Below are 12,813 nucleotides of genomic sequence, written 5' to 3'. Positions count from 1 at the left end.
GCTTTCTCTCTCCATCCGCTGAGTCTATTCTAATCTGGTCCTGGAGGGAAGAAAAACAGGCTTGGCTAGCATGCATGCAAAGGCCCATTAGTCCATGACATCTCTGGGTCATTTTTTTGTTCCCATTTTAATTTGGGCTGGGAAGAGAATGTATTTTTTGGTATACTTGTAAAATGTAATGGGGTGAAGAGAATACACACAAACAAACACACATGCAGATTAATAAATGAGGCTATAATCCTGATATTATAGCATTGTTTATAAATTAAAAAACACACCATATATTACTCATGAACATATGGCCTAGAAATACAAACCTTTACTTTAAAAAAGAGGCTAGCTACAGAAAGGAGGAGGGGAGTGAGGTTTAGGAGTACACACAGGTCTTCTTCTGCACTTAAACTCTGTCACTTCTTTAAACATTTTTTAAAGAAATATTGGGAATGAATCAATCTGGAAGATGTTTACATGGATGTTCGTCATATATTTCTGAATGTTTGAAATGTTAATTTAAAAAAACTTAGCTTCTTGATATACCCCAATGATACTTGGGGTATAAACATATAAAAATATGGCGTAGCAATATAAAAGTCATGTTATTCATACCTCTTTTTATTTACTCCAATTCCAGAATTGAGGCAACTACAAAATATTAAAAAATTGATATAATAGGAATGAAGATATGTATCACATTCAATAAAAGTATTCTACAGTATTCCTGTGAGAAAAAAGTAAACGGAAGAAGCATAGAAATCACCACTAATGCAGGAACACCTCACTTTATTGTAGTTCACTTCATTGTGCTTTGCAGATACTGCATCTGTTTTATGAATATAAGATTTATGGCAACACTGTGTTGAGCCACACAATTTCTGGAAACACTTGCTCATTTCCTGTTTCTATGTCACATTTTGGTAATTCTCACAATATTTTAAAGCTTTTCACTATTGTTATATTTGTTATGGTGGTGTGTGATCTTTGATGTTACTGTTGTAATTGTTTTGGGATGCCACAAACCACGCCCGGGTAAGCCAGTGAATTTAATTGACAAATGTTTTGTGTTCTGGCTGCTCCATGGACCCGCTGTCCTTGTTTCTTTCCATCTCCTTAAGCCTTTCTGTTCCCTGAGATACAAAAAATATTGAAATCTCCAGTGCCTCTAAGTGTCCAAGTGAAATAAGAGTTTAGGTTTCTTATATTAAATCAAAAGCTAGAAATGATTAAGCTTAGTAAGGAAGGCATGTTAGAAGCTGAGATAGGCTGAGAGCTTGGCCTCTTATTCCAAAGAGTTAGAGAAGTTGTGAATGCAAAGCAAAAGTTCTTGAAGAAAATTATAAGTGCTACTCCAATGAACACACAATTGATAAGAAAGTGAAACAGCCTTATTGCTGATATGGAGAAAGTTCAGCGGTCTGGATGGAAGATCAAACCAGCCATAACATTCCCTTATGCTGAAGTCTAATCCACAGCAAGACCCTAACTCTTTTCAATTCTGTCAAGGCTGAGAAGGGTGAGGAAGCTGCAGAAGAAAAGTTTGAGGCTAGCAGAGGTTAGTTCATGAGGTTTAAGGAAGGAAGCTGTTTCCCTAACGTAAACATTTAAGGCGAAGCAGCAAGTGCTGATGTAGAAGCTACAGCAACTTGTTCAGAAGAGTTTAAGATAATAATGAAGATGGCTATGCACAAAAAAACAGATTTTTGATATAGACAAAATAGCCTTCTATTGGAATAAGATGCCATCTAGCACTTTCTACCTAAAGAGAAGTCAATGTCTAACCTCAAAGCTTCACAGGACAGGCTGACTCTCTAATTAGGGGCTAATGCAGCTGGTGACTTGAAGCTAAAGCCAATGCTTATTTTCCAATTTGAGAATCCTAGGCCCTTTAAGAATTATGCTAAATCCACTCTGCTTGTGCTCTAAACACAGAATAACAAAGCCTGGATGGCAGCACATCTGTTCACAGCATGATGGTTTACTGACTATTTTAAGCCCATTGTTGAGACCTACTGCTCAGAAAAAAAATTCTCTTCAAAATATGACTGCTCATCGACAAAGCACCTGGTCACCCAAGATCTCTGATGGAGATATACAATGAGATTAGTTGTCGTATTTATGCTTGCTAATACAATATCCATCCTGCAGCCCATTGACCAAGAAGTAATTTTGACTTTCAAGTCATTGTTTAAGAAATACATTTCATAAGGCAGTGCTTCCTGTGTTGGATCTGGGAAAATAAATTAAAACCTTCTGGAAAAAATTTGTTACTCTAGATGATATTAAGAACATTTATGCTTCAGGGGAAGTGGTCAAAATATTGACATTAACAGAAGTTTAGAGTTGATTAGAATCCTCATGGATGACTTTGAGGGATTCAGAACTTCAGTGGAGGAAGTACCTGCAGATGTGGTAGAAATATCAAGAAACTAGTATTAGAAGTGGAGCCTGAAGATGTGACTGAAGTACTGCAATCTCATGACAAACTTGAATATGTGAGGAATTGGTATGGCTCAGTATGGCTCACCTCAGTACGGCTGTGAACGCAGCCCAACACAAAATCGTAAATTTGCTTAAAACATTATGAGACTTTTTTGTGATTACTTGTCACAATGTGTTTAATGTGTGGCCAAAACAACTCTTTTCTTCCAGCATGGCCTAGAGACACCAAAACATTGGACACCCCTGGCAGATGGTTAGCATTTTCAGCAATAAATTATTTAATTAATATACATCCATTTTTAGAAATAATGCTATTGCATACTCAATAGAATACAATAAGGTATAAACATAATTTTAAAATACACTGGGGAGGGATACCAAAGGGAAATATATGAGTGGGAAATTAAGATTGGCCATGAGTTGACAATTATTGAAGTGATGTGATAGTCACATGAGAGTTCACTATATCACTTTGTCTATTTTTATGTTTTAAAATTTCATACTAAATTTTTTAAAACATCTGTTTCTTGTGTACATTTTTAGTATTACTTTTTATGTTTATTCTCTCACAGAGCTTAATACAAATACATCTTCCAAATAATCACAGATGTATTTGGATTAATTAATTCTGTTTTCTGCATTGTCAATTAACATTAATTCCTTAATCTTTTTTTTTGTGTGTGTGTGTATAGAAGATAGGTCTGATCATTTCAAGATTGATACCAACAGTGGTGAAATCAGAACAACTGCAATACTTCTATATGATTATAGACCCTCCTACAGAATGACTGTAATTGCCCGGGACCAGGGCTTGCCTCCTCTTCAAGGACAGGCAGTTATTAATGTTCAGGTAATGTTCTGTCATCACCATAAAAGGTGGAAGGGTGTTCTAAGGTGCTGTTTGATTTCTGTACATCTGTACAGAGTGAAGATACACTAAATATATAAATACTATTTTTAGAGAGCATTGCACATATGTGTGCCTTTTTATTATCACTAGAGAAATGATTAAACTTGAATAAATTTTTATTTGAACTTTGCACAGGTCTTGAGATGTTTACCTTCATGACTGTATAAGCATTTGTTGCTTTGTTTTAATAAACAACAAAAATGCCTTTTTTTTTTTTTTTTAGTTTTTTCTAGTTGCAAAGAGCTGGTAAGTTTGCCAGAGAAACTTTTACATCAACAAAGGGTCAATAATAAATCACATAGTTTTTCGTAATAATTTTCAAACTTAGGAAAGTCACTTGGGATCCATATTGTAAGGCATTACTTTAATCAGAATGAGCCAACAAGTTGTGGGAAGTCTTCATAGCAGAAAAAAATTACACAAGCGAGTCAAAAATAAGATGACTGTGCATAGCCATTTCTTTGTTTATGCACATAAAAATCAGTAATATTAATATTGGCATGTGTAAAAATTAAGACTATATAGCCCCAAGAGTTCTGTTTCCAAATTATATTTTTTATTGATTGAGGATGTGTGTTAGAAGAAAATTCTATATCATAACTCCTCAACTCCCTAGTTGCAAATAAACAAAGACACACGATTCATAAATGAACACAGATGTTGTCATTATGGATGTATTGGTCTCCAGGATTTAGAGTAATTGGCAGAACTAGCTATGCCACATTCTTACTGAAGAATCACAAGACTGCTGTTCAGCTTCACTATACTATATAGTATGGCCTCATCAACATAGGCTGTATATCATTTCACACATTAGAACAAACAGGAAGTGGAACATTTTGTACTTTCTTATCTCCTGGATATTATTCCACTTTCAATCATCACAGGCACATTGAAATTATATAATAAAAATAAATTTACCAAAACAAACAAGCAAGCAGAATAAAAAGAAAGACACTGAAATGGAGAACAAGGGGACAGCGACCAGAGGGGAGAGGGAAGGGAATTTAAGGGGAAAAAGGGAAGGGATTTGGAGGAACAAATATGAAGGACACAGGGATGAGATCTAAGGGGGGTAGAAATGGGAGGGAGGTGGGGAGCATGGGGCGGGGGGGCTGGGATGGGAGAAATAGACAAAAAAACTGTACTTGAAAAATAACTAAATAAAATTATTTTAAAAAAATATAAAAATTAATAAATTTGTATTCTTTTTCTCCTAAAAAAATAAATAAATTTTATCACAATTTAACATGTATTTCACAAACAGAAGGAACTATTTTCCAAAATAATACCATCACATGTACTGATGCGACTGTTAAAAAATACCTCAGGTTAACACCTCCTTTTAATTCTTATTTCAGGTGATACCACTATCCAAAGGGAGAGGCACCATTTCTCAGAATATTAGACATTTAGTTATACCAGAAAATTTGAAGCCTGCAAAAATAATGAGCTTGGTAAAGTCACCTGATCACTTCCAACAACATCATAATGGAAAACTACATTTTAGTATCGCTGCAGAGGACAAGGATGGTCACTTTGAAATCAACAGCTCAACGGGGGACTTGTTCCTTTCTAAAGAACTTGATTATGAGATGACGGCTCACTATCTTTTCAGGGTGGTTACTAAAGACCACAGCAAAACCCCTCCCCTGTACAGCACAGCCTTCCTTAGTATTGATGTGGAAGACCAGAATGACCATTCCCCATCTTTCCGGGATGAGTTCATTGTGATAAGCGTAGAAGAGAATGTCCCCATAGGAACTCTGGTGCACGTGTTCAATGCCAAAGATGGAGATGGCAGTTTTTTGAACAGTAGAATCCAATACTTCATTGAATCCCACCACCCCGGAATCAATCCATTTCTCATCCACCCCTCATTTGGCACATTAGTCACCGCATTCCCCCTTGACAGAGAGAGAGTTCCGACTGTTGTCCTGACAATAACTGCATCCGACCAGGCTGTGAATGTGACAGACCGGCGACTGAAATCGCTAGTGGCAAAGGTGGTGATTTTGGATATAAATGACCACAGCCCCACTTTTATGTCTTTCCCCATCGCACATGTCAAAGAGGATGCCACAGTGGGCTCCTTGGTGCATCACGTAGCTGCCCACGATCCCGACGAGGGAAGGAATGGAAGAGTGACGTACAGCATTCTCTCGGGAAACGAAAACATGGCCTTCATGCTCGATAAGTCGTCAGGTATTTGCCGCTGTCGATTACAGCTTCTGATCACTTGCTTCCATTTATCCTTTTCATGTCCCTCTGTTAAAATGACAGTTCCAAATGAACAAGCTTTACAGAAATGTGACCTGGTTTTGCCTTTAACTTGTGTATTGATAGGCACAGAAGTTGTGTTCAGAGAACCAGCTGTAACTGGCCTGTTCCTTAATATTGCCTATGCTTTGTAGTAAGCTCACATTTCATGGGTTGAATCTACATAGCAAACTTCTTTGCCCTCATTGTGGATCCTCATAGGGTAGGAGAAGGTACCAAAAATATAAAAAAAAATAGAATATGACTAGTCAACAGCATTATTCAGTGGCTTTAGTGTGGAAAATCATCTTTAAGATCATAAATTTACAAACATACATTTGTAAATAGTTGGAAATAATGTATTTTTATTTTTTTAATTTAATTGAATTAATTAATTTTTTTAGAGACAGTGGAAGGGAAGAAGAAAGAGAGGGAGAGAAACATCAGTGTGTGGTTGCCTCTCACACACTCTGTCCTGGGGACCTGACCTGCAACCCAGGCATTTTCCCTGACTGGAGATCAAACCGGCCACCCTTTGGTTCTCAGGCCAGTGTTCAATCCATTGAGCTATACCAGCCAGCACAAGGAATAATGTATTTTTAAATGGCAGGGTTGATTTGGGCGTTAAGACCCTTCTCATTTCGACTCTACCATTTTATTGTTTAAATGCAGAAGCATTTATTCCCTGTCAAGGACTGTACAGCAATGTCACTTACTGTTGCCTTGCTATTACCATGTTGCCAGATAATATCTACTAAAAGTTTTGGTGTAGTTTGATGGAAGATTATAGGTATAAAGTGTTATTTTTGTGAAATTGCAAATGACCTGCCCTCAACCTGATTTTAACGAGATATTGAAGAGATGGACTACCATCTCAATCTCTAAAAAAATAAATAATTCTGCATGAGACTCAGAAAAAAAAATCTCAGATGTATGCCCATTGGCCCAACTATGACTAAGACCATGATTTGGAATGAACTGAATGTGTAGGATTTGGAAGTCATGATTATCGTCTGGCTTTCCACTGCTGAATGTTTTTATCAAAATATTTATTGAATCCCGTACATATGGTTCCATTCTGAGGCATGCGTGAATACCACCTAAAAGCCCAGCTGACAGAGAGACAGTCCAGACCTAGTTACTGATTACTGTTGGAGCTGGGCTCTCCAAGGACCCATTTCAACAGTCCTTACAATGATTTCCCTGACAGTTCAGGCAGGTCTATTTCAGATTGTTAAAGAGGATGGATAAAATTAGAACTGTGCCTCAGTAACATAGGCATCACGAGTCTTGAACAACTGCAGTGGCTGTTTCAGTTGAGATCTTTTTTAAAGACATAAAATGATCATTGCTGAATGCATTGCTGTGTTTCTCTCACAAGGCTCATATTTCTTATAAAGAAGACATAGCGAATTTTTCAATGGCTTTTGGCTGTGAAGTATGAAATAATACGTAATTACTGGAAAGCTGTTTGACAAAATCTGAAGCAGTAAACCTCTTTAATTATTTGAAGAAAAGTTCTTACAGGATGAGCGTGTGCTGGAGAAGCAAACAGCAATCCTAAAAGAAAACATGTGACAGCTGGAATCATGGACAGCAACAGTGTGCGAGACTTCACAACACTTTGCTTAAATGAGTTACATGCTTCGATGGCAAGAGGATGGAGACATGCTTTGTTCATGAAATGTGTCTGGGTTATAAAGTCTTTACTGGGTTTTTTTGTTGTTATTAATAAAGGCAACAGTTAACAGAATAAGTATGAAGAGAGGATAACAAAAACTAAATTTTTTAAAGGCTAAATATCTTAAAGAATGTAGCCATACTCATCTTTTTGCAACTTGGTCACTTTAAACACAAATCTCCCTTGTCCTGAAGACAGTCTTTTAAACGAAGGTAGAGGTTGGGTACAGAAATCCTTCCGGTGTAATCTTCACAGTACATAACGGTATACTATAGACTACTTCAGAATTTTCATGCATCCCTATAGTTTAAATTAGGATGACTTTTCTGGTAAAAAAAAATGTCATTTCATTTTAGATAATATACCAATTTAAAGTTAGTTTCATAAGATTTCTTATTTAACAAAGAAAGATTCTGAAGTTTTAGATGTAAGTAGAGTGTGAAGTTGGCTATTCTAAAGAATATTTATTATGTATTACCCTTCTCCACTCTCAAAACAGGCTTACTCACTACAACTTGCTCTCTGGATTACGAAATTAAAACTGAGCACATTCTGACCCTTCTGGCACTAGACGATGGTGTCCCAGCACTGTCTTCGTCCCAGACTCTGACAGTCACTGTTCTTGACGTAAACGATGAGGCACCCATGTTCAAGCAGCACCTATATCGAGCTTCAGTTAAAGAAAACCAAGGTCCGGGGGAGTTTGTCACAAGGGTTGAAGCTATGGACAGAGATTCAGGTAATTTAAAATATGGAAACTAAGTAATTAATGCTAAAAACAAAAATGGATGTAATTTAAACTGGTTATGTCCCAGAAAAATGAAACACTTGTGAGTCATCTCAAACTTCTCATACCTCTTTAAATGGCATTCATAAAAATCCTATCCATGGGTAAAGATGAAGCGTGCTCTTATATAGCATTTTCTCCTATTGATCTTTGTCATTATTTATAGTAGAGCAATACACACCTAATTAACAGAATTTATTGATTTGATTGTGATAATAAGCAGAGGTATAGACTAGGTATCACTTTTTTTCAGAGTATACTAGATACATTGAATGCAGGAAGGCAAATGGTTAGTTCCTCTCTGTACAGTGTAACATAACGGAAAAGATAGGATGCTGATGTCAGACTTCCTGAGTTTGAGTTCTAGAACTGCCATTTATTTAAGCTGTGTAACCTTGACCAAGTTACTGATCCTCTCTGTTCCTCTGTGTGCTTATCTCTAAAACATGGATAACAATAATACCTGATTTATAGTTTTAAGTATCTGGCCCAATAAGTGGTCAATAGATGTGATAACTTCTGTTTTTATTATTATTACTATTATTAATACCAACCACTGTGTTGAGACAAATGACTTTGAAGTAAAATGATACTCTGGCTAAAAATCTGTAAATTCCTAGGATTTCTTAGAATTACTTTTCAATATCACTGACCTTTTAGGCTTTTAAGTTTCAGTAACTTTAATAATATCCTGTTTTTATTTTAACCAAAATAACTATAAAAACTACAGTGAAGTATTTTCCACTAGCATCATATGCCAAATTTTCCCGCCTGAATTAATATGAGTAGTTTAATAAGCCCAGGATTCACATTTGTGCACAGCAAGTGGCATTTATATAATTGGGGTAATATTTTGTGCTTTCTTTATAAGGATAGTAATAGATGTTTCTATGGAGAAATACTATTAATAATAGCATGTTCCTACTGTTTAAAAGGGGTAAAAATGTATATTTCCTTGAGCTTTTAATGTAAATTGTATACCATTCAGATGCATTGCCATTTTGGAAACATCGTCTTTTAATGAAACACATGCACTTAAGATGTGATGTTACAAAAACTTTCAGGGCCTAACCTAATCTCTCTTCTGACCAGAGCGGGGCAGTGTGATCAAACAGTTTTTCTTATTTTGCTCTAAGACACAGGACTGGAGCATGCTAACAACTGCTTGTCCCAACCACCCATGAAGGTATGGTTTTTAGGGTGATAGAAACAAGGGAGAATATACAGAAGCCTTGTGTTTTACCGTAATTCCGGTTCAGTAAAGTTCTGTGAGTGTGTGTGCTCTCATATAAGTCGAATAACACAGGGCTCAGGGCACCATCGAAACCACTTCCCAGAGTACACAGACATGTGCCAATCCTGTCGATGATGTGCGATTAGCAATTATTAAACTGTGTAAAATGCTCCCTTCCCTTGACCTTACTTTGGCTTCTTAATTTTATTTTATTTTTTTGCAATTGACTCTACTGAAAAGATTACTTTTGCTTTAAATGTTTGAAGAGGGAGGAGAGAATTTCTCTCAAATTTGCATATATCAACTAAAGATGATTACCATAAAAATTCTTTCTGACTTTTACTGTCAAGTTACCGACTGTTAGTGTTATTTTCTTTTAGAACCAGTAGTCTGCGACCAGTTACTTGAATTGAATGTTCATTATTCTAGAGATTACGTTTTGCTGGACAGAGAATTAAGATGTTAAATTATTGTTTTTCTGACTTTGCACTTATGTATGCTTTAAATACACACCTAATATCTTCCTGAGTGCCAGGTACCTTCACATGTGTGGGAGACAATTTCAGTTTACTAGAAATGTTAGTGTTTTTAATGAGGCCAGATCTGTTAAGCAAGTAGTTATGTAAACACATGTAAATTTGTGTGTATGCATGTGATTTTGAACATATTTCCCGTTGGTCTTTTTTTTGGGGGGGAGCTTATTAGGTTAAAATAATGAAAAAGGATTATGCATAACAATTAAATGATGTAGTCGATGTTTTAACATACCAGCATCACATAGGAATTTATGAATGGTTTACTTTGTAGTACATATTTTAAAAAGTACAATATAGCATTACTTAATACCAGAAAGCTTGACATATGTTTTCTAACATTCTACCATGTAGTTTTTAAAAACGTAAGCCTAAAGTGTTGGCCTTCAAAACCCATGGGAATTTGAGCACTGAATGTTTATGATGTATGACTCACACTAGTTCTAACAGGAGTTTTTTCTTAGGTTAAAATGGGAAAACAACTACCAGGTTTTAACTAAGGCATTAAAACTGCTACAGCATTTGGTGCCACCAACAAGAGCTCCATTGTTAGTGAGCGAGGCTCCCCAGGTGCCCCTCTCTGCCACGGCCAGGACAGGGCACCCTGCCAGGGAAGATGACTCACTGTGGACTGAGAGGTTTACTTCGGAGTGGCAAAAAATAAAATAAATAAAATAAAATAAAAATATTTTATTGCCGTACAGAAGTGTGGAATTCTATAGTGAGCTCTTATTCTCTCTTCCACGATGGAGATGGAGAATGTATCCTCCATCTGGGTTTATCTTGAATAAACTCCATATCGGTTTATTGGAAAATGCCTTCTGCTAGATGAACAACGGCATCCAACAGCTTACACTTGGGACAAGGGAGAAACACTTCAGTGAGAGCATTTCACCTGCTTCATGAAGCTGAAGGCACCATGCGCTGTCAATGTATCTAATTTTAGGAATGTTAAAATGTGAGAAAAAGCTTTAGAATTAATGAAATAGTAAACAGGAAAAAAAAGAGTAAGGACCACTCATGACCCCTCTCACCCAGAGAGAATCACTGTTGAAATTGATATATATTCTTATTTCACTTAGTCTACGGTACTGTAATTATGTAATTGTTTACTTGTCTGCCTGTCCATTAGGCTGTGAACTTCTCGTGGATCCAGGATGTAGTTTATTTACTTTTATCCCAGGTCCCTTAGCTACTGCTCAGGATCTATGACTTAGGGACACAGTGATCCATATTTTTAACTGTGATCTGAGACACTGAAGCATCTGTGAAACTGTGCTGCTTCCAGTCGCCTTCATGCTTCGGAATTTGCTCATTTATTTATCCCTTCATTCAGTCCGCCAATCCTGGTTTTGCTTCAGAAATGTCTGGGTTGCAGGGCATCATGCAGTTGAGGGATCACATGGAAAATTGATCTTCCTAAAAAGCATATCCAAAAAGAGCACTCCCTGGGCCAGAATTCTTTATTCATTTCCTGTGGTTTCTACAGGAAAGTTCTATTGTCTTTTAGCTTTATAATCAGGCATTTTTATGAAGCAACTCCAGTTTTCCTCTGTCCTCATCTCTTATCTTTCTCCCACCCTTTACTCTAGGACAGGGTTCTACAAACTCTTCTCTGGGAAGGGGGGAGAGAGTAAATGTTTTAGGCTTTGCAGGCCATACAGTCTCTGTTACTCAGTGCTATTGTGGCAGCAAAAGAGCAACCATAGATAATACATAAAGAAATGGGTATGGCTCTGTTTCAATAAAAATGTACAAAAGCAGGGGTGGGCTGGTTTTGGCCAGCGGGCTATACTTTGCTGACTGCTGGTCTAATGCATGTATCTATTTAATACATCTAAGTTACCTGCTACTTTCTGCTCATCAGATCCAATTATGATGTCATCAAAGTAGTGGATCAATGCGATGCTCTACTGGATGCCAAGATGATCAACATCTTTGCCAGTAGATGATGGTGAATAGCAGAAGGGTTTACCCTGTTGAAGTACTTGGTTGTTCATGCTAGGTAAAAGCAAATCATTTTGTAGTTCTTACAAATTATTGTCAAGTGTTGGTTTTAAAAAGGTGTCCCCCTCATCATCTACCATCTACAAAGGGACAGCTACTAGAAGGCTTTTAAAGGATGCTTGTGTCCTTCTAAGCAATGTCTTTCTAGAGGTCATTATGAAGGAGGAATCCTCTGAACTCAGGATATGTAATGGGTGTGTGTGTGTCAGACATAGTAAATCCATCTTAACATTCCCATTTCCTTAAGCTTTCAATTCTTTGTGGTACAGAACAAGGGAAGATCAACCTCAATGATAGGCCAGTGTCAAATCCAGCCGACTGAAGAAACTGTCAAAATACACAGCTGTACAAGCTAACACATTAACTTCATGATCTCTGGTAACCACACCATATCAATAAGTCCAGCCTAAATCAAAACTCTGTTTTATTTTCCTGGATTCCACATCCTTAGAAATGATTTCCACACATATTCCCCAGCTTTATTCCAATATAAGTTGGAAAACTTGGTGTTCTTTTGAAACAATAAGCTGTCTCTGACTGAGTCGGATTTGTACATGACCACCTGCAACATGTTGAGATCTGACTAGTTATGGCTCTTCAGGTCAATGAACATCCTCTTTCAAGAAATTACCTCTTGCATCTGCCATTCAATTTGGGTATGATCTCAGGGAGATTGATTCTAGGGCTCCCACAGATTTCTGGTGTTCTGACTATGACTGAGCTGCAAGTTTAAAGCCTCAGCTTATAATTTTCTTTCTATAAGTTCCTTGCACATTCAGAAACAGCTGTCTCACATCACATTTCTTTTTACTCTCATATGGCCCAAGTCAGCACCATTTGGTCCTCTAAGGAATTCGAGTCCTTTAATAGTCACTTAATGCAAACCAACACAGGCTATAATTTAATTGATTGTGATATCATTGCAAGTGATGAATTACTAGTATTCCATTCCCCATGGCCAAGGAA

General features: G+C 36.9%; 1 protein-coding gene across 1 annotated transcript in view; it reads left to right on the top strand.

The window, feature by feature from the left end:
* The window catches only part of DCHS2 (dachsous cadherin-related 2), a 176,942-nt gene that overhangs the window by 114,446 nt on the left and 49,683 nt on the right, over positions 1 to 12,813 (top strand). The window contains exons 8-10 of the mRNA XM_053658565.1: positions 3,129 to 3,286; positions 4,708 to 5,551; positions 7,786 to 8,025. Coding sequence (XP_053514540.1) covers positions 3,129 to 3,286; positions 4,708 to 5,551; positions 7,786 to 8,025 — 1,242 coding nt within the window. The remainder of the gene's footprint in view (positions 1 to 3,128; positions 3,287 to 4,707; positions 5,552 to 7,785; positions 8,026 to 12,813) is intronic.

Source organism: Artibeus jamaicensis, unplaced genomic scaffold (genome assembly GCF_021234435.1).
Source record: "Artibeus jamaicensis isolate MK-2021 breed Jamaican fruit bat unplaced genomic scaffold, CSHL_Jam_final scaffold_537, whole genome shotgun sequence".
In the NCBI taxonomy this organism is placed as follows: domain Eukaryota; kingdom Metazoa; phylum Chordata; class Mammalia; order Chiroptera; family Phyllostomidae; genus Artibeus; species Artibeus jamaicensis.
Note: the sequence above shows the minus strand (reverse complement) of the source record. Positions and strands in the feature narration are given on the sequence as shown.